Source organism: Calliopsis andreniformis, chromosome 8 (assembly GCF_051401765.1).
Source record: "Calliopsis andreniformis isolate RMS-2024a chromosome 8, iyCalAndr_principal, whole genome shotgun sequence".
In the NCBI taxonomy this organism is placed as follows: Eukaryota; Metazoa; Arthropoda; class Insecta; order Hymenoptera; family Andrenidae; genus Calliopsis; species Calliopsis andreniformis.
In genome coordinates this window covers 2915301-2942291 of record NC_135069.1, presented here as the reverse complement: position 1 = coordinate 2942291, position 26991 = coordinate 2915301, and the positions used below count along the sequence as shown (strand labels likewise).

Genomic DNA, 26991 nt, shown 5'->3' with positions numbered 1-26991 from the left:
CATACATTTTTATTTTCTTCAAGCAATGAGAACTTTTATGAAAAACTCTAACACTTTACTATGCCCTTAAAAAGTTTAAATAATTGATACAGTCAGATTATTAACAGATATACATGTTAAGTATTATTATTTAAATATTGTTCAAGGATTTGCATTAAACCACGGTGTACAAGAAGGCCTAGCCTGACTAATAAATATATAAAACAATGTTACTATTCACGAGTATAAAAATATACCCGCGGTCACTATGCTCGCGAAAGAAAAATAAATACAACCAGTCACCCGTGCCGCTTCGGACCTTTGCGTCCTACGACATGGTTGAGTGACTGGAGGAACCATAAACATGCGTTACCTTAACACCCACGGGATGAAGGCAGCTCGACGAATTACCCAGGGGGTGTCTGCTGGGCCTGAAACCAAAAAAGAAATACAAAAAACATTATAAAATCATTTTCTACAGTTCTAAATAAAAAATTTCAATGAAAATAATAGTTACATTATTCTTCACGTTCCGACGCCCGAACTCTGGAACACGCCGACGCTGAGATTCGCCTTCAATGACTCTAAATACCGATTTATTGAATTTCCCTCCCAATAAAAAAAAAAAAAAAAATAATAGACTATATCGGTCGAACAACACTGACTCTAATATCGCGTATATCTAATGTTTGAAGTACATATGTAGATTATGTACACTACCGTCTAAAAGTTTAGAAGCAGTCATATTTTTTAGCTAAACAAATGTTCCCGTGTTAATAAACTAAAAATAATCGTACATAAAGAAACTTTACTCTATATTTTAATCGATTTATAGAAACATTTGTTCAGAAATTATTAGAAAAGAGAAGTCTTTTTGATAAGACAAAAATTTCATGAAAACACGTTTTTTTGTTGCTTCTGAATTAATTTTATAGTAATATAGACTTTGAGTCTAATGAAACAACTGCAAATTTATAAAATTTTACTTAATTGCTTCTAAACTTTTACACGATAATATACTGACGCTACACCCCACGAGCAACTGTGCTCTGCAAAATAAAGCAAACTTCCCCTATTACGTAAACAAACACAGACTCTACGACCGCATTGCGCGCGGTCACAAAGTTGACTGAAAGAAATTGTAGTTATACAAATATACAGTGGGGAAAGAAATGATGGAGAAACAGCGTGTCGTACATGCGACTTGACGCTGTGTCTCCTTGTTTTGAAGTGTTCGCCGGGCAAATATTATTTTCCTTGAAATGTAAACAACCTGTTTACTATCGGAAGTACCGAGTCAATACTCGCAAAATAAGACTTCAGAGAGTAAATGACAATTTAGATTTCAAGGAAAAATTATATCAAATGTTTCCATCATCAGTATCGTAAACATGATCATAATTATTGAATTTTATGTAATAATTAATTGCAGAAATATATCTTTTCTTTACTACTTTTGCTTGCGTAAAACGAATCATCCGAATGTAATTTCGATAACTCAAGGAACATGTCAATAAAAACTACTGTAAAACTAATAAATTCTACATAAATAATATTTGACATCACGCAGTTATTACTGCAGTGTGAGACAATTACTTTAAATTTTTTACTGCAGTCTAATAAGTATACATTACTTAAATTAGTAAACTAAAGAATAAAAAAGTGAATTAATTATTTTATTTCATTGTTAATATGAAATAAGTAATAAATTGTAGACCATGTTTACGATCAACATTAATTAAAATCATAAAAGTCATAAAATCATAAAATCATAAAAGGCATAAAACCATACAAATATAAAAATACATATTTAAATTTTACCACACATATTTTAGAATAAATTTAAATTTTACCAATCCTTTACGAGAACCCATTAATTTATATTTGTTTGATGCACTTCAATCCATTGATTGTTAAATATAATGGGATTAGTAGATCGTTAATTCCAATTACTTCAAATACGAGCATAAATCTGTAACAGAAAAAAACGCAAACGTAAATAAATATATTGTAAGATTTACATAAATTTTATTGCACCGTAGTACAAAAGTACTTTATATTTACGAAACAAACAAAAATCCAATAAATTCTGTAATAATACTATAAAAGTAATAACGAAAAAACTTACCACTGTAATGAGCTCTGTATAACTGCGCCATTTTGTTTGAAGTGGGCTGAGCACGCAGCTTCAAAAATCCAAAGAATAAAAGAATGACAAATCCTCAAGTGACTACGGTATCGCCCTATATACGTAATACGTATAAGAGACGTATTACGTATGCGCAAGAAATTCTCAAGCATACTACGGTCACCATCAATGACATCTATACAAAGTAAAATATTAAAACTTACTTTATTTTCAATTCATCGTCTTATTTTATATAAATCAATATATCTATTAACTTAAATGCTATCATCTAGAGTCTGGAGCAATATTCAATCATAAAAATCGCGAAAATTACCGGACAATATACTCGATATGATGTTCTACAGGTTTTCTTTATTTGAAAGTCTCCTTTTTTGCACAATAAACACTCATTTTACACAAAAAATATATAACTCGGAAGATTTAGGTTACGGAAATCAGAACTAGCTCGAATGGCGAATAATTAACTGTTTTTTCTACGAAAATGCAAATAAAAATCAAGAGACGATCTAGACGCGTCTGAACAGGCAAGAAGAAACTATTAGATGCGCAACCTGCGTGCGCAGTAACAAATACGTTCTTGCCGCTTAACAATTAGACACAAACATTTTTCACTAAATTTGCAAATATATTGAAAGATACATACAATTTTGCTACGCAATGTCATAGAACTATCTTCTATGTTATCGAAACGTGCAAAAATTAGACGAATTCTACAATAATACTAAAGAAAATGGTAAAAAACTTACCACTGCGATGAGCTCTGCGCGCCAGCGTTAGTCCAAGGGGAGAACTGCGCGCGCAGCTTCGAGAATTCAAATTATCGTTTGAACGTCGATAGTATCGAAACTCGTTCGATTCTAACATCCACCTGTTATATGTGAACACCAGAATAAAATAAAAATTAATAAAATAATTATATACCATCTACACTTCGCTGTAAAGCATGTAAAAGTTCAAAATTGATTAAATCTACTTATAAATTCATTGAGGTTAAAATAAATGTGAGATACAAGACAGATATGTAATATGCAAATATTTGAAAAGGAATGTTTTAAAATTATTGAGAACGAAACGTTTAAACATTTTCACATAATTGAATAAATTAATGCTTGAAAACTGCAAGAAAGGTACTAGTAGCGACATCTCTAGGCAGCATGAGTACAAGAGGAATTGCGCGGTAAAATAAATATCACATAAATATTAATAGAAAAGAGTTATGTATTTGTTTTTAACAATGCTTATTTTAATATATTTCAAGTCAAGACAATGCCATTTCAGGGATCATGGTTTTAAAGGAATGATGGGCCAGTATTGAGGCTTTGCTTTATCCTTGTGCCTGTCAACGCTAGCTTGAAGAGCAGTTTCCATTGCTAATATTGTAGGGCTAGCATTGCCATAAAGCAATTTTGCATTTTTATTTCTAGTCTGCATCCATTTAGCTCCACCTTGGATGCATGCATCTTCATTTTCCTCTTTCTCTCCTTCTTTTCCAAGTGACTCAGCTTCTTGTTTCTTCTTTAATTCAATTTTATGCCTTATACTTTGCTCCAAAAAACTCATCATATCCTCATTTACATGAAACTCCAAATTCTCTGACTCTTCATGAGAACCAGGTTCATCTTCCTCTTCTTCTGCAGCTTGGTTTCCGTAGACTTGATTATTTTGAGTACTCGCAAAACTCTGTTGAGTATTCTGACATGCCAGAGACCTTAATTTCTCTCTCAACATTTGATTCTCATATTCTAATGCAAAACAACGAGTCCTCCACCACGTTACATTGTGTCTAAAAGAATGTAACTTATTCCTTAAACAGACCGAGCAAGGTTTGATTATTTAAATTATATATCGACTAACCTCTTCTGCCACTCTTGGGCTGCTGAATAATTTTCCCAAAATGAACTAGCCTCCATTATATTTGACACTGCTTTTCCTCTAACGTTAAATTTATTAATAGGCTCTGAAATTAATCTTTGACGTTTGGTAAAGTTAACCTCTAATTTGACTTGATTTCGACGTCGCTTTTTCAAATGCCCTCTCCTTCTTCGATTTCTACTACGTTTTAGAGTGACGAATTCCATACCTCGTAAATATTTCATTGACGGTACAAAAGTGTTTAGGTTTGGAGGAAAACCATTGTTTACATTTCTAAGCATCAATACTAGACAATCGACATGACACCATGACAGCAGACATACCACGTGCGAAAATTGCGAAAATTACGTAAAACTACGAAAACACAACTTGTGTCCACAACAAGATCATCACTGAAACTTCGAGTACAGGTAAGAAAATTATATGCATATGTTTTAAAGATTAAACAGGTGATTTTTATTAGAAATACACAGTACTGTCATGAGGCTTTGTACAAATCTGAAAAAGGTAGTTGAACTTAAATGAATACGACGCCAGCATACAATGTCAATCAAAGTACAGTGCGAATTGTTTCTGAAAATCGTTTCGAAACTACTATGCATCGAAAATATTAAGAAGAAGAATATAATATGCGTTCGTACGAAACTACCTCTTATTTACTGAGTATGCGCGATCTATAATCTCTTCGTAATTACAATGAATTTCATAAATATCTCAAAATTCAATGCCACTAACAATAATACTCGCTGTAACTTCGTAAATTCGAGGTAACATTTCACGTTTATACAATACAATTACAAATTCAACGATCGAGACGCCTGTTCGAACAGGTCATTGTTCTATGAAGAACGATTCAAAATTCGATATGAAGTTTATAAGATGTTCCTGAAAAACTGTGCATCCTGTAATACACAATATACACAATAACATTCGTTGAAAGCCAAAATGGCATCGTTGCATTGTTCTAAAGAACAATGTGCAAGTTCTCTCTGAAAAACCGGACCCGCAAATAGTGTTTATTAAAAGTGTAAGTCTTGTAAAATTGACTGCGGTGCACAACACGTTCTTCAAATTAGAATAAACGATCGATCCAGGTCTCACATGTACGATAAATTTAAACCCCTTTCAAACGACACTTCATTATCTCCGAGCTTAACGTTACCACCTTCTGTACTATTTCTTCTTGAATTGCTATCGGTTCTATTACTTTCGGCGTTATGGGTAGATGCTTCGCCGTCTTCTACGTCGCTTAAAAGAGACAAGGTTTTATTTAAAGGTTCAAGTCCAATGATGAGGCGAACGTTATCGGGCAACTGGTCTGCTACCGCCATTAGTTGGTGATAAATGCCCTCCGCTTTGGATAAAGTCCATGGTAACTCAATGTGTAGCGAAAGATCATTTATATGCTGCAATGCATACAGTGCGTTAATTACCGAAAGTCTGATTCTTAAATGTATTAGTTCATAGGCTTGCCTTTAATATTTCTGTGAATCCATAACGATTTTCCATAAGCACATTTCTTTCTGTGTCTAATATAGCTGCACATAAAAGCAGGTGGAAATTTTTACATGGTAAATCAGTCCACAATATTTCCCACAATTTCATTATATCGAGCGCGTTGAACTCTCTTTTAAATAATACCAGGAGCCAGCGGAAACAAAAGAACATATTTCCTGAATCGTGTTTATTTAAGTAGTGTGCTAGTTGTGGGTCTATAGTGCTCAGAAGGGTATACAATTGGCACAGTTGAGCTTTCATCCCTGCTTGATCTATTTCGAAGTTGTTGCTCTGTTTCGTGCATATTAAACGTGTTTAGAAATACTGTATAAAAGATTATCCTATAGAATTCGTAATAAGAAGCTTACGACTTTATCCATGAACCCGACGAAACACCAAAATGCATCAACTTCACTTTCCATTAAACATAAAATAGGACTAAGAAGATCGCTCATGCCTTGAACGTAGCCTAAATCGAAATTATACATCACATATGTCATAAGAATATCGTACAGTTGCGCTAAATGGGGATTATTATCTCCCGAATAATACGGATGTGTTCTATCGGTCCTATTGACGTCTTTTTCTGGAATTAAGGTAATATGTTATTATCAGTGTCTCAGTTAATATCTCACTTCCACATATTACCTATTAAACTTTTTCGATCTCGATAATCGGAAAAATTATTCTCTTGTGCAGGCGTCATAGACTTCCATTGCAATTTCATTGTGAAATACTCATCAGTTTTTTTCTTTTTGAGTTCTAATCTTTCAACGTGCGTGTAATTCCATGGATAATAATTTAATAAAAACTTCCAGACCTCAAATCGCAAAGATGGGACAATACCCTATAAATTTTTTCATTTAACTTAATTTGTTGATTGTGTTTAACAGTTCATACTACTTCATAATAAAGCCATATGTACGAACCCCGCGAAAAATGACTTGCTTTACATCCGCAGAATTTAAAATTCTCCCATCTGGATCTTTATATTTATTCCATTGCTCTTGTGACAGTGGTGAACCTAATATAGGTATATTTATTTTAATATATGTTATGTGTAACATATAATTATTTCTATTATACCTCTTGGACAAGGTGGTCGTGGAGGTAATGTTACACCCAATCCATGCTCCCCAATCACTTCATATTCATCTCCAGAACCTACAGATACTGGTGGATGAGGAAGATCAGGAACATCAATTGAAAGTGTGCTATTCAATATATCTGCAACTGCTTCTTCAACTGGACGTTTAGCTGGTTCTTTGTACACTACAAATCAAGATTACACCCAAAGGGTCCTTAATCTTTAAAAGAGTGTGGATATTATATAATCTTTGCTTCAAGATTTCTGTTCACTTACACCAAATGTCTGCCAGTTTAGAAAATGCCTCCATTGTGGTTTCATATGGACGGTTCTGGAAATTCTTTACAAATTTCCAGACATAATATGAAGTATTTTCTTGAAATATGTCTAACTCAGCAAATGATTTACTTAATACAGACTGAACTTCATCCACAACAATATATAAATTTCTATTTGTACGGGACTTTACAAATTTAATAAAACCTTTCAAAGAATTTACAAAACTTTCAGCATTAGACAACTGAAAGAAGGCAACATAGGTGGTACCATCCTTTTGCATGAATATAAGCTGTTGTCCCCCATGATTTATACGGAAAGAGTTTAAGTCTGTGAACAAAATTCTAACAATTCTCGTACGTCCAAGAGAGTCTGGTCCCTCTGATGATGTACGAGTACGCCTGGTATGTGTATCTACCAAAGACCATTCTGGATCTTGATCTTGGTTTTCAGACACCACAGAATCCTCTATAGGTTTCCATTCTATGCATTTCCCAAAACTCTGCAAGTTCAAGGAATTACATTCTGAAATATTCACAAAAGTAAATAGTACTCTGTGTCTCTGCTTACATATTCAACAATGTTTAAAGTTCCCAAGCTATGAACCTCATCTTCCCTGGTGTTCGTACCTCGAAGTACAACTCCTGTATGAATGCATAGATCCTAAAAAGTAATCTTTCATTGAAAGGAATCTTTTTCATATAATCTAATTGAAAATATAATCCCAGCATACGTAAACATAGGAACAGGCGGGACAGGAAATGTCACAATAAGATTGAAGACCAATCAGTAGGAAATTCCAATAATAATAATAACAATCTAACCTCACTAACAATAACATTGAACAAGTAGAAAAACGTGTATCTCTACATAAATGTTTGATGAGAACATAAGGAATTTGACGATAAAAGCGAAGACGACATAATAATTTAACACATAGTACGTGTCAAAGGTCTTGTTGACATATCACAAGTATTGCATGTGGGTGGGAGTTTGATATACGTCATTCTCGAAATTGTGAAGCATGACACTCTAGTTAAGGGATTTTAAGATAACGAAAATACCTTCACGATGACTAATCTCTTAGAACAAATTCTCACCTTTCCTTGCTCTGTGGGCTCAAACATTTCGAATATATTTCAGCGTAAATTAGCAGGCTGATCAAGTTACGAGCGATCTCGATACATCACTCCACCGTTTCACAAGCTTGCCTCTGTTCTTTCTCCTTCTATTCTATTATCTTGGCTCGCTCTTGCTATCATGCATCTACGTGTACCGTTTATAAGTATAGCCGTCTTTCTCTGGTGCTGCTTTGATCGCAACAAACAAATGAAATGTTCGTCTGATTTCGGTGTATCTTCGATGACCAGGAATCGTGACACATTTCGTGATACTTTAAATAATTCGTTACAAACTACAGACCTGCGATAGATATGAACCTTGCACGATCAAAACGCCGAGTTCGTAGCTTCGACTACATGCGCGTGTGAACGTTTGATCGCGACCTCTGTCACGAAACTTTACTCTTTCCCTCTCACGTTCGCTCATTCATTTCAATGTTACGGCGTGTCCCGTATACGAACAATCCTCAGTGATAAGGTGAATGATATATGTTTGTACTACAAATATATTTAAGTATACCCTAACAAAATGCTACTAAACGATGTTACTCGTAATCCTGAAAGAAGTGTTATCGAACACACCTGAGTATTTTAAAATGTGAAAGTCTGTGATAACTTTGACAAGCGCGTTTCATACACGATAACTATAGATTACCTTGAAAACACCTGCAAAATGGATATCTTTAATGCACATTTGTGCAGTTTGTTCTCAGCAATCGAGCCATTCAAAGCCATATAGTATCGAAAGAGTTCAAGAAAAAGAGGCATCGCGGCGTTACTCATTATCTTTAGTCAGACAATTAATTGCACTAACGTTAGAGTAGTGGGAAAGGATTTCCCCTTGTTATTATTCTTCAAGTGCTAATACTGTGTTGCTCTCATACCCTGCAGATAAAATATTCTGCATAAATTGCCAAAATATGAATCATAATTGTTAGAAATGAAAAAGAATGAAGCCTCTCTCAGGCATTTCTTTTGAAGAAATAATAGAACAAAGTTCGCGAATCTCGACATACAGTAATAAATAAAACACAATCTCTCTTATCCATTTAATGATAATTTTTAACAGGAATGAAAATAAAGATCGATTCATTTGAATTTCGGACTTTGTTTCATGCATATGCAACACAAACCGTATCGATGATGCAGCGATACATGTTGATGCTCATTACTTATTAATATATAGGTATACAGATGGATTTCTTATCTTGAATAGTATAATAATAACAATATTCTTGTATTGTCGCATACCACAATACCATAACAGCATCATAAAAATTTAGAAACGATTGAAAAAACGACACTTAACGCAAAAAAAATTCTTGTCATTATCCCATTTAGAGATCTCATGAGATCAGCTGATTTCTTTGTCCTAACGCATATGTGAAGTTTCATAGCATTTCCCTTTCTGATGCAGCCTCTGCATCAAGTACAGTTGCACCGAGAGACATGACACAAGCAATGAACTGCGTAATCAGACCAATACAACGATAGAACACAAATCATTATACAGTTCGAATCTTAATCTAATTGTCTATTGAAGCACGCGATGTTTTTTTGTCTTCAAAGATACGCCACGAAATTAATCCTGTTTATCGCTCTTAATTCGCTACTTCATAACGAAGTATGTATCTAGATCGAAATGCTTTTCGACCGATCGACAGATTGCGTGACTTCGAACATTGGGAAGGGCACGAAAAAGCGAATAACCTGCAGCTGCATCGAAACAGCGGTTCTGGTATTACATGGTCATAGTCGAGGATGCGGAATGCAAGGACTCAGGGCTATCTTCCTCAGGCGCTCATAAATTGCACCTTCTTAGAATTGAAAGCAAACGTGCAAACGTAACTGCATATAGACGCGCTCTAAACGACTGACGAAAGAAGAAGAAGAAGTTTTCCCAGAAAAAGGATAATATCGTTAAAGCTTTGGAGCGGAAACTAGTCCAGAATCTTCTGACGCAAAATGCGAAGGAAACAGATAAAAATGAGAGATATTATTTCGCTAAACGAAGCATTATATACGTGTATGCGTGTAGATATTAGAAACACGTGTTCTGAGTCAGAGGAAGATGAAACCAGTTCTCTGAAAATCACAGTGCAGACTTCGGTGCACGCGTACTTTAATAATCTCTAGTAGGCGAGTAAGAGTCAGCGAAATTCGTGCATGATTTCACAATCGTGCAATTGCGTTTATCCACACGCAAGCCATGCTTCGAAATTTGCAAAAGTCTACTTTGAGCCCCCCTCGAAAGGTATTGAGAGCTATTTTTGCTTCTCAGGATCTGGTACATGCATGTACGGCATTTCAGTGACAATTTTACACAGACGCTTTTCTCAAAATAGATCGCCGCTGCAGACAAGTTGGTTACGCAAAAATTGGCCTGAACAGAGCCAACACCCTCAATTTTACCGAACCGTTTCCGTATACAAAACGGAGCAGTGGAGAATGGGTCGATACTTGTTTTGTCACGTGCTCGTCCCACACGTGAGCCCTAATATTTAGCAATTTAGTTTGTTACGTATTTATCCGATTATCATAAATATGTTTTGTACGCGTGAACTGGAAGAAGCGAAAGTTCCGCTTAAGTAGGAGTCAACAAAGGAAACGTGACTAAATGACGTGGGGGATACGAACTTCGATCATGACTGTTTAGACGATAAGAACTCTAACTATGACAGCACGATGACAAATGTAATCAAATCCTGGATATTTTATCATAATATTTTCTCTCGTTTTTTCAATCTCTTACCCTGCACTTGATACTATATTCGATTTGCACATTCTTAGTACTCATGCACTAACTCATCGAAGATATCTACCGAGAGATCCCAAAAATAGTTAAAAATATTACGTAATATATCTAATTAAAAAACCTACGTATGCACAAGTCTGTGTATCGATTTCTGATTTGTCACACTTTGAGAACATCTAGACCTTCCTCAAAATACACTACTCTGTTCTCTAGGAATCGGGATCATCGCTCGCGCCGCATATATTTAGGCACATTATCATACGTACATTTTCAGTTCCTAATCGACTATTGGTCAGTGCTTAGATTTCTTAAGCCAAAGAGGGATCATCGACTGGTACTCTAATACGCACCGCAGAAGGTTACTCTCGAGTCAAGGAACGACTTTTTATGCTTCCTCGTCCTCCACGCGTGGATTTCGAATTCTCCCGCTCCGTTTCTTTGTTATCAAAGAACTCTGAATTTGAAGTGGGAGCCCAGAAGAGCATATATACCAAAGTCCAATCGAAGCCAAGACGCCAGCACGGAGAATCCTGTTTCTCTGAGCCAAGTAGAATCGTTAAAAGGAAGAGCAAAGTCGAGCATAATTTAACGACTCGTCTGCAGAAAACAGGCCTTAAGCAAGAACAAAAACTCCAGTAACAAGATTCCATCCGAATCGGCCTCGGTGTTTTATAGCAGAAAGAAAACATCTATTGAGTTTCCATTGACATTATTTCCTTTCCCAGAAGCTCTGACTACTTTCACGCAAATTGCCATCCTTGAGTATCTCCTGAACATGTCTACCAGAAGATCAGCGATCAAAGTTTAGCTCTGGATCTGTTCGGGCAGTGCAACTATGCCAAAAAGGGAGCAAGTGATGTGTGCCCTGCTGGAACTGTAGGGCGACGCTAGTTGCGTCAGAGCCATGGCTAAACTTTGATCTTCATTCACCAGTGCGGCAGTCCTTGTCTGCGAGTGTCTGATTCGCATTCTGTCTTTGTCTTCGCACTCGTGCCGCGTGAAACACAGCGTTTCGTCGGTGCAAATGTACTCGCGCTCGGTGCTTCTGCACCAGACAGGCTGGTGCTAGAGTATCGACCCGCAGCATGTGGTAACTCATTCTCCTTTCTCCTTCGCGCTTCTCTTTCTTTCTCACCCCTGAAACCTCGTGCCACGCTCGACTATCACCTGTCTCGATCCTTCCAACACACAGTATCCGCTGCTTTCTCTGTCCCCCCCGCGGTCCCTTCTCTTTTCCATGCCACAGGAATACAGATATAAACTGAGGGCGAAATTTAAAGAACCGGTCACGGGAATCTAGACCTTAGAGGCCAGGTACGTCACAGTGCATGCGCGAGAGAACAGGAACGTGTTGGTGGTTCTGAAGGCCCTTGGACCGCTCCAAAAATTTTCAAATTTGGAACAGTATTTTTAGATGCTCCAACCTTCGAGTAGCCTATAATTTCTTATTCTTAGTTTATGGAGGAACACCTATATACTCCGATTCAATTCAACTATCATTTCCGCCATGCACGTCATTGCATCGAATTACATCTTCCTAGAAGAGTACTAATCAGAAAACTTCCCAGTCATCGGTTTTTCTTTCGACCAGCTCGCCGGTTCCTTACGTAAGACTTGAATCTTGAAAAGAAGAACTAACATCATGATTTCGCGCTTCTTTCCTGCGACAGTCACCTTCCTTTACCGACGAAGAACTTCTTCCCCTGGAATCAATTCAATTCTCCCTCTCAGACTCCCCTGCATTTAATAAAAGAAGCTACAGAAGTAGTTCGAGCTCCCAAAGGACTGATCGAAGTCAGAAACCATGATTCTGAGTCACGAAGACGAAAGGGTGATCGCTACAGGCACGCACGGTCCAGTAGCCTCGAAGAAAGGCGAGACAAAAGGAAGGAAGGAAGGTGCGCGGGAGAGGGCCCCGATGATAGTAGTCGTCCCTGGGTTTCGACGTCGACAGCTCAGTTCATTTCGTTGGTAGAGGCGAACGGTGGTGCATAGAACGACAGCTGATTCAGAACGGTGTTGCGTCGGCCGATCGCCTGTCAGTTGCACTTCGCGCCGCGGATCGGTTGCCTGTACCGCGCGATCCGATTCCCCTTGCGTATGCGTGCGCGCGCGATCGGTACACGCAGCTCCGTTGTCAGACAGATCGCGATCGTGAGCGCAGCGAGCACGAACCTACGAGGACGAATGCAGCCTCGCGATTCGGAAAACTCCTCATCGATCGTTGGAAAAACGAAGGCGAGGATCAAAGGCGGCGCGTCGTAACGATAGAACTGGGCCTACGATAATCGTTCCTCCTTCTTGTGACACATTGCCGTGATTTCCACGATAATACTCTTAGTAGGGAGTGTAGTGCATGGTGGAACGACCGAGCGAAAGGGCGGAGAAGCAGAGGATGCACAGCTTCATCGCCAGGGTATGAATTCGGACGTTGGTAGAATACCGAAATCTACGTTCGACCTATGGTGAGTCTCTCTTCTACGATGCTCTTTTACGTTCACCAGAACTATGCATCACTGCTCCTGCAGTCGACCTTCCGCGCTGCATTTCTACTCCGAGAGGGTTAAACGCCTTCCTTTGTCTCTGCGACTGGAGCTACTGCTTTCCTGATTTCTTTGTTATTCGTTTGTTTAGTAGCTTATGATCGCGCGGAATAGATGTAAATTGTAAAGATGGCACGCACATACGATTAATGTATATAAATCTGCGTACGTACGATTAATATTAAGACGATTAGAGAGGACTTCTGATTTAATGACAATGAAGAGCGTGCGTGGCATTGGATCGTTTTATTTGCATATTGCACGATGCCCCACTTTATTTTCACGGTCTTCCTCAATGTTCCTTCCGTCTGCTGTCGTTTAAATGCATATTCGATGCGTCGAAAACGGCGTTCGCGCTCCGCGATGCCGCCGTCATTTTATTTACGATGACTCGAAGAAGCAGAGCTGCAATTTTGTCTAAGCATCCACCGTAACATCCGCCGCGGATTATTAAACCGAAGAAGAAAAATACTACAGGCTGCGCGAGTCTTGGCACGATACTCGATGATCCCAATGCAGACAGGTTTACTCTAGCTCGTAACTTCGTTCTATTTAAACATCATAAATATACGATCGGTACACGTGGATTGGAATTGCTCGAAAGTTTGGCGAAATGGTAGTGCAAGTAATATAAACGTGTGGCTGGGAGCGGTGGATCGATGCTCTAACGAGCATGCTTCATCGTAACGCGTTATAGTTCCGCTGCGTTACACGTGTCGGTCAGGAAATTCGTTTGAATTAGATTGTTGCCCGTAATTCCGCCGACTACGCACGATGATACCTCGTAGGAGTTGTGGTAGACGTCGAAGACGACGATGGGCCATTGACCCCATGCCGACCGATTTATGCGTGAGAATTCAGTGTCATAATGCGACCACGAGTTTGTTGGCTCGGGGACAAAAGTATCAAGCGATCCTTGACCGTTCAGACGAGCCGTTTCACAGCAATCGCGATTTGATCATTAGCAATGATAACGCAGAGCTCGTTACGCGCGAACCAGATCGCTAATATACTTTCCGAATGTCCCGATAAAACGAGAGATCGCCGATGAACTTATCAATTGAAAGGTTTATCGATCCGTTTCGCGACTCAGATTCAGAGCTAACCATTTGCATTTATGACCGATTGCAAAACATGGGTTCGTACGCCGAGGTAGCACGTGTGTCGAGGGTCAGTGCGATTTTTGGCACGTGTACGCACCCGAAAACTTCGATCGATCCCTTGCAACGTATCCAGGCAAGTGTTTCACATTCTTTTCGCTTCTTGAATTTCACGCCCCCTCTTTGATTAAGGAAAAAAGGCGGGAGAAGGTTAATACCTCGGATAGCTTTAGCCTTTTTGCTTTTTCGTACATCCGGGCAGAGGTATTCTCGTGAAGAAACATAAGCTGCTCGCGAGGACGTGGAATTTGCATAATCGAGAGTATTAAATTGTCGCAACGCTAATCCTCAGCTCCCTGTCTCGTTCGCACGCTGATATATTTTAATTGAACTCGTACAAGCTCGGTGGAACGACACGTCACATTTGACGTCTAGCTTTTTCACTTCTTCAGCTTCGTACCGCTATTAGTTTGCCATGTCACGGACACCGTTGTCTTATAACCGTTCGATAAGCTGTGGATTTATTTGTGCGGGAAAAGGATTGGCAAATAGCCGCTCAATGGGACTATTACTGCAACCCAATGGTACCGATAACGATCTTATTTGTATGTGATTATGCTTAAGAGAGGATTCTATTATTAATTCACATTTTCTCATTATCGGCTCTTCGATTACCAACGAAACTAACATAATCCTATTTATCGTGAACAGGTGTTTATCTCTACTTGTGGCTTCCACATGCTGACACCTGTCTCGGCTCGAAATTTTTTTTTATTCGTGTTGGAGTATCTCGGACGCAACGTTAACTCTGCTTTCAGTGATTGGGAGAAATATTCGCTCGCGGTAGTAATTGTTCACGTTTCTCCTACAGTTGATACGCGGAAATAAGAGCTAAAAACCAAGAGATGCTAGCTCATAGGCAAAAAGAAGAAAGCTCTTTGTGAACGAACTCGTGTTGACAGTTCAAAAGTCCTCGCTTTAAATGCATATGATTCATCGATCTTATCCCGGGCTACCTTTTAAGAATTCCAATGGAATTCTTCTCGTTCCACTGTTAACGCTGCATGACGGAAGCTCCGTCGTTCGATTTAAAATGTAGAAACAGTTGTGGAAAGGCAGATTATCTTGGGCTAAAGGAAGGAAATTGTTTATACTCAGCGAAGAAATTTCGCCAAGCTAAAGCCAACCTAATTGATCGTCTCATTGTTTCAGCATCAGCAGATGATGGCAGATTTGAAGAATCTCACTCTGAGCGGTGGAGGAGGATCTCGGTACAGTGGCGATGAACAGGTGCAATTCATACCAGGCGGAAGTCACCAGGTGACAATTAAATCCCCTCCACCCTCACTACATTTGGAAAATCTCAATAATGCAGTTATTAGGTAAATATTCCACTCATTAATAAGCTTTTAAGAATACAAATTTGAGAAGTCGAGCTCTAGAAAGGCGATGCACAAATATTATAAAAGTCGCAATAAATATGCATTGCACAGTCATCGCTCTGTTTATCGCATTTTGCAAATTGTAGTATAGATACACAAACGCTTATGTCAGGTTCGAGTTACCCCAAAACAACAAATGGTTGCAATTAAAATATTGAAGAATTTTTGTCCAGTCGATAAAACTTCTGAATAAAATCAAGAGAAGATAGTTATTCTCTATATTTAATACTGAAGCCTTGTCAAGCTTTGTGCCTAGTTTTTTCTAAAAAAAAGTCTGAATAGTATGGTTTCAGAGTCCGCTCCTTTCACTGGTCCACTTTAATTCGCGTTTGAAAGATATCCTTCGAAGTAGCTTGCAACAATTGACTTCGACAACGCGTTATTCGATCGCAAATCTTTTCTTATGAGAGCATTTCAAGTCCATCTTACGTAAGGAGAGGACTGTAGTCTTAGATTTCATATTCCATGATATTCGGTAGTAAGAAGACGGAGAATTCTAAGGAACTGGACTCTTTTACGTCTTTTGCTTTCGCTAATGAGCCAAAACCAAGGAGAATTTTGTTGGGTGTTTCATGGTACAAACAATGAATGAGGTAGAGTGCGGTCATCGAGTTGGTATCGAACACGCGAAGTAAGTACCCTTACACCCCAAATATGTCTAAAACGGAATTCAAGGTCCTTCCATTGATCGCGTTGTTCAGACTTAGGCTTCCACAAAGACTTTTCCTAGTTCGTTTCGTCGATTACAGATCGCTTTTCGTAGAAACAAACATGATTGACGTTGTGTTCTAAAAGTCCTGCAGTTTTGCATGACACATATTCATACTATCAGGAACGGCCATTAGTTTTTCTGCAAACATGTATTGCATATAAGATTAATGACGCAAAGAAGCTCAGACTAAACAGAAATGCGCAGCATCTGCTCTTTGTCAACCCTGCTTCATTCATTCCATTTTTCATCGCAGAAAAACAATCTGACACAATTTCTCAAGTATCATAGACTAATAGCCACTTAACTTCGTCACATTGCTAAAAAATTCTATCGTTCTTCAAATTTGATCGTTCGTTCTTCAGACAAAATATCGATTATTATCTCGTTTTCGCTGAAACCTTAAAACTAATGTTAAGCGAGAGATTAAATTACCCACGTGGCAAGCCACACACGCTTAACTCTCGTGGCTTCTACGATTCGCTTCAGACCGACAGGAGACACTTGGCGAAGAAAGAAATCGTTGCTATTGGTTTTACCACGTAAACCGAGCTAATCAATATCATCAGCTATTTCTTAGGTCTTACTCTTCTTTCCCAAACTTCTCCTCGTTATACCATTAACATTCGCCTTAAGGACACAGTCTACTGTTCTACTGATCACTATTCACGACATCAAGGTTCAGAATTATTATTGCTCCAACTTTAGAACGCTTCCGATCGTACGCAACGGCAGAGAGAACTCCAACTCGCTATGACTCAACTCTCCATTTCGTCAACACCCAACAGATTCGACTAAAAATAATCAGGCTATGCCCCAACGAAAATACCATCCGCGATGATTTTATATGACGAAAGAGAAAGCCTCTTCTTTTGATACACAAGAAACGAATTTTATTTCTATAAAATGCGCGAGTATCTCGCGTGTAAAATTTCACGCGAAACGTGAGAAAAAGAGAGTAAGAGTACTAGGGCTCGTAAAGTGGCGCAAGCAGAAACGTTCTCTATTAGCTTCGCTTAAACGTCAACTTCGTGGAAACGAGAACCAACAATTATCTAATTTAGTGCAGCGACACATATTAGTCTCTAATATTTTCTCACACCAATAGCTGACTCATAATTTTCTAAAAAAAAAAAATAAACGACACGCTTTCTTGGAAGTAAAATAGAGAAATCGGACTTTCAAGAGTACTAAGACGTCGAGGAAATTTTTGATCGATGTTAAAGTAACTTAAAGAACTGTTTTTGGGACAGAGGATTATGATGCATTTCTCCTTACGTTGCAGCGGCTCGCAAAACAATCTCCACTGCAATTGCAACGGCGCGACGAATGGGGCCGCGGTTGCAATGTGCAGCAGTAGCATGTTCGCCAGAAAAGTACCAAACCATAGTCCTGGGCAGGATGGCAAAAGGCCGGCAGTAACACTGACGCACCTTCCGAAGAGGCCACCGGTTGACATTGAGTTCAAGAACCTGGCGTATAGCGTGTCCGAGGGCAGGAAGAGAGGTTGGTCCCCAGAGTCGAAATTCCCCAGAAAACCTATACTCATAACCGGAGGCCCATCCGATAAGCGCTCGACAACGTGTGTGAACGACCTAGCTAAAAGAATCAATAGGGACGTACGTGTTCGTTCAGCTTTCGGTCCAGATGCACCTCAGAGGTGCAACTGCACTCGCTGTAAAGAGGTCAGCCAGAAGATCTGGCTAACCACAGAACCTACAACTTAACAAAAATTCTATGCCTTGTTCCCGCGGAATATTGTGAACTTGGCAAGACCGCAAATACCATTTTAGCAATGCGAAATATTACGTAAACCGTTCTATTATAGAGTGACAGAGACACGACAGAAAATACAGCAAGTGGTACCGAGTCTACTTTGCTGAAGTTAATCAATTCCACGTTGCAGGGTACAAGACGATTCTAAAATGTGTAAACGGAAAATTTCGATCTGGAGAACTGACTGCCATTATGGGCCCCTCTGGCGCTGGGAAGAGTACCCTGATGAATGTTCTGGCAGGTTACAAGTGAGTTTCATAACTAGAGGATGGAAGAATTCGATGATACCTAACGGTACGTATATTTCCAGGACATCACACTTGAGCGGTTCTGTGCTGATAAACGGGAAGGATAGGAATCTAAGAAGATTTCGGAAAATGTCTTGTTACATAATGCAAGACGACCGTCTGCTGCCTCATCTGACAGTTTACGAGGCGATGAAGGTTTCGGCGAATTTGAAGCTAGGAAAAGATATCAGCGCGAGGGAAAAGCGAGTAGTGGTGCGTTAAGAATACGCTTTATTGCTTTCTATTTTTGGGACTGAACGATTTTCACGAATTGGAATGTTCTGCAGATCGAGGAGATCATTGAGACGCTTGGCCTAAGCGATGCAAGCAATACGCAGACCCATTGCCTTAGTGGAGGCCAGAGAAAGAGACTATCAATCGCGCTGGAGCTTGTCAATAATCCTCCAGTGATGTTCTTCGATGAACCAACTTCTGGCTTGGACAGTTCGACCTGTTACCAGTGCCTGAGTTTACTTAAGTCGTTAAGCAGAGGAGGTAATTCCGATGACTAATCGTTTCTTCTGGTAGTACTAATTGAAGACCACAGTATTCAACATACTTGGATTTTTCTTCAGGGAGGACTATCATATGTACAATACACCAGCCGAGCGCACGACTGTTCGAGATGTTCGACAATTTGTACCTTTTAGCCGAGGGACAGTGTATGTACCAAGGGAACGTCAGTGGTCTGGTGCCCTTTTTATCGTCAATGGGTTTGGAATGCCCTGGTTATCACAATCCAGCGGATTACGGTACACAGAGATTCTATTGAAAGTTTCACTTGCACTTAAACGATCGATACTTTATCCTAACGAGACATTCTTTCACAGTGATGGAAGTAGCGTGTGGAGAACACGGAGAATGCGTACATAAATTAGTGATGGCCGTCAATAATGGCAAGTGCGCCAATTACCAGCATCATCAAGCAGCAATCAACGCTGTGCAGACCGTTTCGAATGATATCGCGAAAGAGTCACCGCAGCAGGAAACAAAGTCTGAATCTGCTTTGATACCAAACGGAGTGGCGAAGCAACCGAATGGCGGAACGGTGATTAACATGCCGATCTCTTGCACGACCTCTTTGTTAGATAGCGCAGAGAGTATAGAGCAAAGAGTCGGGTTCCCAACGAATAGCTGTACCCAGTTTTGGATTCTTCTTAAAAGAATTTTCTTATCGCAAATAAGAGACATGGTGAGTAGAACGAATCGAGTGTTGGCTTCTTTTTCGTGGCTGATTTTTTGGTCTTCTCACGATGTTCTTTTGGTGTTGCAGACATTAACGAGAGTAAGGCTGATTTCACATATAATCGTTGGATTTCTTATCGGTGCGATTTACTACGACATTGGTAACGATGCCTCGCAAGTGATGAGCAATGCCGGCTGTGTATTCTTCACGGTGATGTTTCTCATGTTCACCGCTATGATGCCCACCATTCTCACATGTAAGTGAATAGGCAATTAGTAATGAAAATATCTGTAGCTCTTTTTGATCAAATATTAATGATATTGTTTAATTAGTTCCGACAGAAATGGCGGTATTCGTGAGAGAACATCTAAATTATTGGTACTCCGTGAAAGCTTATTATCTTGCGAGGACTCTAGCTGACGTTCCCTTTCAAGTAAGTAAAAGAAATGTATACTGTTTAATTATTAAAAGGATTATATGTTCAAGACCTACACTAACGTGTTACACTTTCTACTTTTTATTGCAGATAGTGTATTCTATAGCGTACGTTCTCATTGTATATTTCATAACTTCGCAACCAATGGAAACGAATAGATTCATGATGTATTTAACTATATGTATATTGACTGCGTTAGTTTCTCAATCCATTGGTTTAGTGATAGGAGCAGCGATGAGTGTGGAGGTGAGTGCCTTATTAATTATCTAATGTGTTATCATGGATTTCTTTTTTATATATTTTTTTTTAAATGTTTACTATTTCTCCTTTCAGAGCGGAGTGTTCATCGGGCCAGTGTCGTCAGTACCAATCATTCTGTTCTCCGGTTTCTTCGTCAATTTCAATGCCATTCCAAAGTACCTGAAGTTCCTCACGTACGTGAGCTACGTCAGGTTCAGTTTCGAAGGCGCCATGATTTCAGTGTATGGTTATAATCGTGCTAAGCTCAAGTGTTCCGACGCCTACTGCCACTTCAAGAGTCCGACGAAGTTCCTCGAAGAGATGTCGATGCAAGACGCCGTCTTCTGGGTAGACGCCGTGGCGCTTGCAGGTTTTCTCCTCATCTTGAGAGTGATCGCCTACTTTGTACTGAGACTGAAGCTACGATCTCTTCGTTGAAACACAGTGACCGAAGATAATCAATAATCGATACGTTAACGGTACCATGAATATTTTACTTCGATCTCATCGAAGATCACGGGGGAAATCGATCGAAAGCTCACGATCGCAATTCTCGATTTTACCAAACGGAACCACGCGCATGTAAAAACGACGCGATACCAAGGCTTTAAATTCTCCTCGCCAGTGTCGACTTCCTAAATTAATTATCGATATTTGGAAGCTGTGAACTGGCGAAACTCGTCGAATTTGCCTCGCTTCCTCCTTACATGCGCGTCCCAGATACAAAATCGCAGAATTGTGCTTAGGACGCCTTATCAACGATGCAGCTGTCTCATATCCGAGACAATCTGCATTCTTGATAACGCGTTTCGTGTCTATCTACACGAATATTTCCAAGAGGCTGGTTAACAAAGAGTCGTGCGCATAGAACACTTAGGCATTTCTAATAAACTTTAGGACGCAGGAATTAGGTTCGAATTGTACATCGTCAATAATAGACCGAGACGAGACCATCATTGATAATACGCATCCAATCGAAACGCAAACATTTCTAGCCAATTACTACAAACTCGCCAGGAGCCTTAGGCTCGGTCAAGACTCATGGTCCCTCCAACGAAGCGCGTGTCAATCACGCGAACATAGACTTTTTTCAATAGATAAGCAATAGAGTTTACGGATCAATGATTAGAAACGGATCCTTTATTGTTCTCGTATTTACATCGATCGCTGACATTCGCATTAGATTAGGAAATGGTGCCTCGAAGATATACGAACGACCAATAATCGTTGAATACGTCGGGCAGGGGACAGTTTTAAAGAAATTATTGGAGCACTGCGAGTTCATCTCTGCGTCCGATACTTTACCTATATCAGCGAGGCATTCATTGCGTATTTGTACTCTGTAATGATTTCTTACGTGATCGCGGTCAATCTTTACCCATATCGTCATTCCATTAATAGATTATTCGGTAATTGTAATATTTAAGCGACAATGCGCATATATTATTGTAAAAAGCTCACACCTGACCAATCACTAGCTGCCTGTGCGTTGCTTCTAAGTGAGAGTGCCGAACATTGTTACATTTATTACGATGATATAGTCGTTTAATTAAAAGGGTGACGGGCGCATTATAAGTTACAATGAAAACAGGAGAGGACAAATTTCAGGCACGATGGCAAATCGGTACGTTTACGAATTTAACGAAGATTATTCTGGTTTTGGGAACTTGTACAGGAATTCTTTTCACGGCCTACGCACTGTTCGTACTGCTACAAGTTCATTTATTCAACGACTGAAAATTTCGTAGATATTTTCCCCTTTACTTTAGATTTCATATCGCTGCGTAGCGTTTCGTAAACGATCGCGACACGGCCGAGTACAGAATAATCTTATTGGTAGGATTGATCGACATCGTTATTCTCCGTTTAGCTTTTCGATACTGACGAGAGATAAATATTCGTGTATGTATAAATATTTTTTATATTTCTGCATTATATAGGAATTCTACTTATCGCTTTTTATTTAGGGTATATCTTTTTTTATTACTTTTTAATCTTAAGTTTCGCTCGTTCTATCATATTGTAATGAAGGAACTGTATTCAATTCATGTTATGTGTGTTTGTTATTGTTTAGAGGACTGCCACGTAAAGCAGTAATCGTACTTATTATATGAGTACTAATTGATTATAAATTTCCGAAGGACTGCCTTCAGAATCGTGCTTCTTTACCTAATTTAGTCATTATCGATTTTAGGGAAGCTTCGGTCTAGTTTGATCTGAGGCTCGATTGAATACAGATAGCCAAAAGTTGGTGCGACTTTCGCGACTATTATTACGCAAAGTAGAACGATTTTCGAGGAAGCGGAAGTTGAACGCTGACGTAGCGTTTTGAGGTAAATAATCGTATTCTTCATAACCAGTGAGTAACTCGTGCTTCGCGTATAACAGATACGTTAAATGGTAAACACATGTAATTCTTGAAGAGTTATATCTTACGTCTCTTAGAGAATGAAAAGGTAAAGTAGGGGGTTCAAAAGAATTTTCATATTTTTAGACTCGCTATATTATTATTATCGTTTGTACTTTTACGTATTATTGTTAAACTTAAGGGAGCAGATCAACGGGATACATAGGCAAGGTACAACGAGGCACTGCGTTACACGCGCGAATGCGCTTTGTTTCCCCTGCTTTTTCTAATTTTTTCCCTCTTTTTTTTTTTACCGTTGTCAGGCAACTTATAGCAAATCTATGTATCACAATCAGGTGATCACTGTTGAAACTTGAACCATACACCCAAAGATTAAACGTTCATTTTCGTTTCATTCCGTATGCGTTTCAATAATGGTAACTTGGAATGTCTGTGATTCCGTACCGACAAACAATCGTTTGGCGTACAAGAAAAAATTCTGTAAAATGTACATAGGAAAGTGTAAATACATATAGAGGTTTATGGTAATGGAGCAGGAGAACGTATCGAAGTTGGATAGGTATGATGAAAGCGTGACAATTATACTTTTTCATTAAAAAACAAAGCAATTTCTTTATTAAGTTCATACCTTGGACCATACATTTCTTAGATCTCAGCCAGCAATTATCGCGCGAGAAAAGTGAGACATACAAATTACGAATCGAAGTAATCGTTTAATCCTATTGTACTATATCTACATTATATTATCCCCAATGATTGCGAATGCAAATCATACATTAAGAAACGTGCGTGTATGCGACCGAGATCTAAAATCAGGCTATGGTGTACGTATTTGCGAAGAAATTAGTTGAATTTTCATTCATTTGCAGCTAGCTTGCCACATCAGCTGATTGTATATTTGTTTCTCGTGGACTCTGAATTCGTGTTCTGTGATGCTGCGCAATCTTGTTTAATAGCAAAAATTTGGGGCAACACGTAGGGGCAGTAACTATGTATCAATTGTCTCAGATTCGGTCATGCACGAAACTGCGCGTATTGTGTTCAAGGCTCGCCAGAGCTGAGACTGTATTAACGAACAAGCAAACTTTTAATTCTATACTATCTCGTGGGCAGAATCTTCGAACTGCTATTGAGGAATTCAAATAACGTGCTACATACTACGTGTGTGTAGATACAATAGATGCGCAGCATAGGTGAATTGATTCATACATTTTCGCTTCTAGGACACATAAAAACACCACACGTCGACGTACAATGTATATTGTCCGACCACGTATCGCATACAGTACATAACACTTTTTTCAGGTATTGTAATTTTATATGAACAAGAGTATACGTATGTGAGAGTTGTACGTTTGTGTGTGCGAACATCGAGAGTGATTCGAAGAAACAAGCGCGTGATGAGGGAAGAGAACAATTAATTAATGAACGAGATACACACGCGGGAAGAAAGGTACTGCAAAATCCTTGCGAGACAAATTTTCAAATATAATGTTCCGTGTTCTAAGCAAGGAATGTCACGTTTATACTAAAGCACAAATGAATAAACATCTGTATAATGAATACATTCATTGTTGTGTTTAAAAAATGAACCTTCTCTGGGAAAGCAACATTTCTTCAGGGTTTCAAGTATGAGATTCAAATTTACAGGCAATGGGCTCGTCACGCACGTGGTGTTTAGGCGACCAATCTAATTCTAAAGAAGCTATTTTAAGCTCGTTTTTGCCAAGGCTACCAAAGTGAAAATCCTATATCTTTTCTATTCCTTTCAATTAAAAATTAGAAGTTTATGAAACACATTAATTTACATCCTCATTAATGTACTAACAATCAGCTTTCTTGCTTCTAATTTTAGTTCTCGTATACCGTTTAAATTGCTTCTTAAAGCAGGCTTCTGAATTTAATTAGATATTGTGTAACAATGTTGGCAAGGATTCGAATGCACTTTGAAGAATTCATTAAATGTATGGCGATCAATTGTGCAACCGTGCAACAACGTTGGGAAAGCTGAAAATTGAACGAAAATGGAGAAGCCCATAGTACGTGCAAGAGTAGTAAAGGTTCTTGGAAGAACTGGTTCCCAAGGACAATGTACGCAGGTCAAAGTAGAGTTTCTGAACGAGCAAAATAGACAGCTGATTCGGAACGTGAAGGGTCCTGTTCGAGAAGGGGACATTCTGACCCTCTTAGAATCTGAGAGGGAAGCCAGGCGGCTTCGTTAAATTATATGACTGTCTACCTCCCCTCTAACTGACAAAAGGTAGTCGTATCCTTCCAGGTATTCTCACATAACTGTAACGTATTTTGAACGCCAGTTAGACTATGGAAATTTCCAGAAATATTTATACATATCTCATATTTCCATTTACTTTAATTCTTGTCTAGTATGATAGAGATTGCAGTTTTTGTGATAATTGAATTTTTAATATTTTGTATAAAGGATGCCCCCAGTAAAATCGCAGTCATTCTATCATACTAGTTGAGGGTTGAAGACAAGACATATATATGAAATAAAATTGATGATTATTCATTTCCCAGGTCACACAAGCAAAGACAACAGCTAAATTTGAAGTCTGAAGACAATACTTTTTACTCGCTTATTTTTTACTAAAGTTACCCACACAAACAATTCCAATGCCGTGTCTCATTGTCGTATAAATGTATTTGAAACGCATTTTGAAATAAAAATTAGATAACTTAAAAGCATATAATCTGTAAAGATATAATATTTCATTCGTTTAACCAGGATTAGTCAGACCTGGTTTTGTTTACGCGTTCTACCAAACACCCGATTTCACCTTAGCAAAAACTGTCCTTTTGGTTTCTTCAAGTTATGCGCAGTAAAATTTCCAAGAACAAAGGAAAAGGACAGAGCCATAAGGGACAGAATCTGTTTACCTAACGCGCGTTCCTGCTATCAGATGTCGCGGAAGTCGAAACGTTATTAACATTAATTATTCTCATTCCCTGCTTCTATTTGATCAAAATTTTAATTTCTATTAATGCTAGAACAACCATGCAATTTAATACACATAATTTCATCTCCCATCATCGTCTTCCGAAGTAATTATGAATTAATATCTGAAATATTGGTGGCAGCACAATCGCCAAACGCGCCTCGGTAGCCATGCGACAGCCGGCGATCGTCAGTCTGGCTTGAACGTCCGCGAGTGATACTTCGTTTTGTCTTGCATTAATCTGATATTCATACAATGAATTTTAATATTTTTTTTCGTAGCATTTAGTGAAAAAGCGTTCAAGTCGACTCAGTGTGACCGGTCCGTACAATATGTAGTGTCATTCTAGGTCCATCCGCGCCATCCGCGTCTTCCGTGTCTTCCGCGGTGCAATTCGGTTTCCTTGTGCCTCTTGGACGAAGGGCGTCCCCTGCCCATCTTTCCATCCAGCTGCTGGTGTCGGTAAAGTGAAATTTCGTGTGCCTCGTGGCTGTAGCGTTTAACAGAGGAGGTCGCCATTTTGTTCTTCATTTGGCGCGAGTCAAATTGGCACAAAACGTGGCCTTCTCTAGGACGCTATTACGCCAAGGAGCACGCGATTTGCGCTGGCGTCTGGGAGGAATCGTACCTGAGGACTCTGTCCTTGGGCCACGAGGTTTGCCCGTGACGTGCATCGCTATTACACGGCCCGTTCTGCGTGGTGATTCGGCAGATATATTGTCTGCAGATCCTTATCTGCCTTCTGTAATACGGTTCGACGTTGAACCGGGCTGGAGGAGGTCATACGCGTAAAACGGTATCCCATTAGGGAGCTTTGCGATTGCGGATGAATGGAAGCGAAGTTTAACCTGGTTGCTTTGCTTAGCTTCTACCGCAAAACTCGCGTGTGAATAGGCTGGCAACAACAGTTGCTACGTTTATTTGCAGCTTCACCCTCTCCTCACTTTCCCGCGATGCTGCTTCGAAAGAGTTGGCCAATGTAACCAAATTCGCACAACTCCTGCCTTAGGGAGTTCCGTGTACCGTCTCGACACCGTCTTGGCTCTCCTTCTTCAAAGGAGCTCGCCGACAAAGCTACATATTCACGAAGCGGTTGCATCTTCTCTAAGTACCTACCCGGGAAAAGCTAAAAATTAGTATAAGCTAGATTAAGTTAGGATAATTAGGTGCAGGAAGGAGCTTAGGGGATGACTAGCACCTCTACCTCCTTC

General features: G+C 39.2%; 4 protein-coding genes across 5 annotated transcripts; 2 read left to right on the top strand and 2 right to left on the bottom strand.

Moving 5' to 3' along the window:
- Window positions 1-3326: 3326 nt before the first annotated feature.
- Window positions 3327-4320, bottom strand: LOC143182320 (uncharacterized). The gene is made up of 2 exons (XM_076383265.1): window positions 3983-4320; window positions 3327-3911 (listed from the first exon to the last, which is right to left on the bottom strand). The coding sequence occupies exons 1-2, from the start codon at window positions 4279-4281 to the stop codon at window positions 3410-3412; spliced, it is 801 nt and encodes a 266-aa protein (XP_076239380.1). The 5' UTR covers window positions 4282-4320; the 3' UTR covers window positions 3327-3409.
- A 118-nt stretch (window positions 4321-4438) lies between these two features.
- Tbc1d15-17 (TBC1 domain family member 15/17) lies at window positions 4439-8122 on the bottom strand. The gene is made up of 9 exons (XM_076383450.1): window positions 7961-8122; window positions 7431-7523; window positions 6861-7362; window positions 6584-6769; window positions 6427-6521; window positions 6146-6344; window positions 5866-6083; window positions 5474-5788; window positions 4439-5406 (listed from the first exon to the last, which is right to left on the bottom strand). The coding sequence occupies exons 1-9, from the start codon at window positions 7985-7987 to the stop codon at window positions 5098-5100; spliced, it is 1944 nt and encodes a 647-aa protein (XP_076239565.1). The 5' UTR covers window positions 7988-8122; the 3' UTR covers window positions 4439-5097.
- Window positions 8123-13060: 4938 nt separating this feature from the next.
- Window positions 13061-21226, top strand: Atet (ABC transporter expressed in trachea). 2 transcript variants are annotated; one of them, XM_076382910.1, is made up of 13 exons: window positions 13061-13201; window positions 15592-15761; window positions 17816-18036; window positions 18437-18554; window positions 18617-18806; window positions 18881-19088; window positions 19169-19345; window positions 19424-19785; window positions 19867-20035; window positions 20112-20212; window positions 20306-20322; window positions 20415-20461; window positions 20549-20858. In XM_076382910.1, exons 1-13 carry the CDS (start codon window positions 13199-13201, stop codon window positions 20707-20709), a joined length of 1944 nt encoding a protein of 647 aa, XP_076239025.1. In that variant the 5' UTR covers window positions 13061-13198; the 3' UTR covers window positions 20710-20858. The 2 variants fall into 2 exon arrangements, with proteins under 2 accessions (XP_076239025.1, XP_076239024.1); XM_076382909.1 differs by having other exon boundaries at window positions 20306-20461; window positions 20549-21226.
- Window positions 21227-24772: 3546 nt separating this feature from the next.
- On the top strand, window positions 24773-25553 carry LOC143182271 (small ribosomal subunit protein eS28). Its single transcript, XM_076383177.1, has 2 exons — window positions 24773-25083; window positions 25362-25553. The coding sequence occupies exon 1, from the start codon at window positions 24848-24850 to the stop codon at window positions 25043-25045; it is 198 nt and encodes a 65-aa protein (XP_076239292.1). The 5' UTR covers window positions 24773-24847; the 3' UTR covers window positions 25046-25083; window positions 25362-25553.
- Window positions 25554-26991: the final 1438 nt, after the last annotated feature.

Excerpts from the sequence above, each read along its gene's own strand:
- Tbc1d15-17 (XM_076383450.1), bottom strand. The coding sequence starts at position 7,987 with ATGTTTGAGCCCACAGAGCAAGGAAAG. Across the intron at positions 6,522-6,583 it reads ACGACCACCTTGTCCAAGAG|GTTCACCACTGTCACAAGAG; the intron begins GTATAATAGAAA and ends TACCTATATTAG. Across the intron at positions 5,407-5,473 it reads GATTCACAGAAATATTAAAG|CATATAAATGATCTTTCGCT; the intron begins GCAAGCCTATGA and ends TATGCATTGCAG.
- LOC143182271 (XM_076383177.1), top strand. The coding sequence starts at position 24,848 with ATGGAGAAGCCCATAGTACGTGCAAGAGTAGTAAAGGTTCTTGGAAGA.
- Atet (XM_076382909.1), top strand. Across the intron at positions 19,089-19,168 it reads TAAGTCGTTAAGCAGAGGAG|GGAGGACTATCATATGTACA; the intron begins GTAATTCCGATG and ends ATTTTTCTTCAG. Across the intron at positions 20,462-20,548 it reads GAGCAGCGATGAGTGTGGAG|AGCGGAGTGTTCATCGGGCC; the intron begins GTGAGTGCCTTA and ends TTCTCCTTTCAG.
- LOC143182320 (XM_076383265.1), bottom strand. The coding sequence starts at position 4,281 with ATGCTTAGAAATGTAAACAATGGTTTTCCTCCAAACCTAAACACTTTT. Across the intron at positions 3,912-3,982 it reads GCCCAAGAGTGGCAGAAGAG|ACACAATGTAACGTGGTGGA; the intron begins GTTAGTCGATAT and ends ACATTCTTTTAG.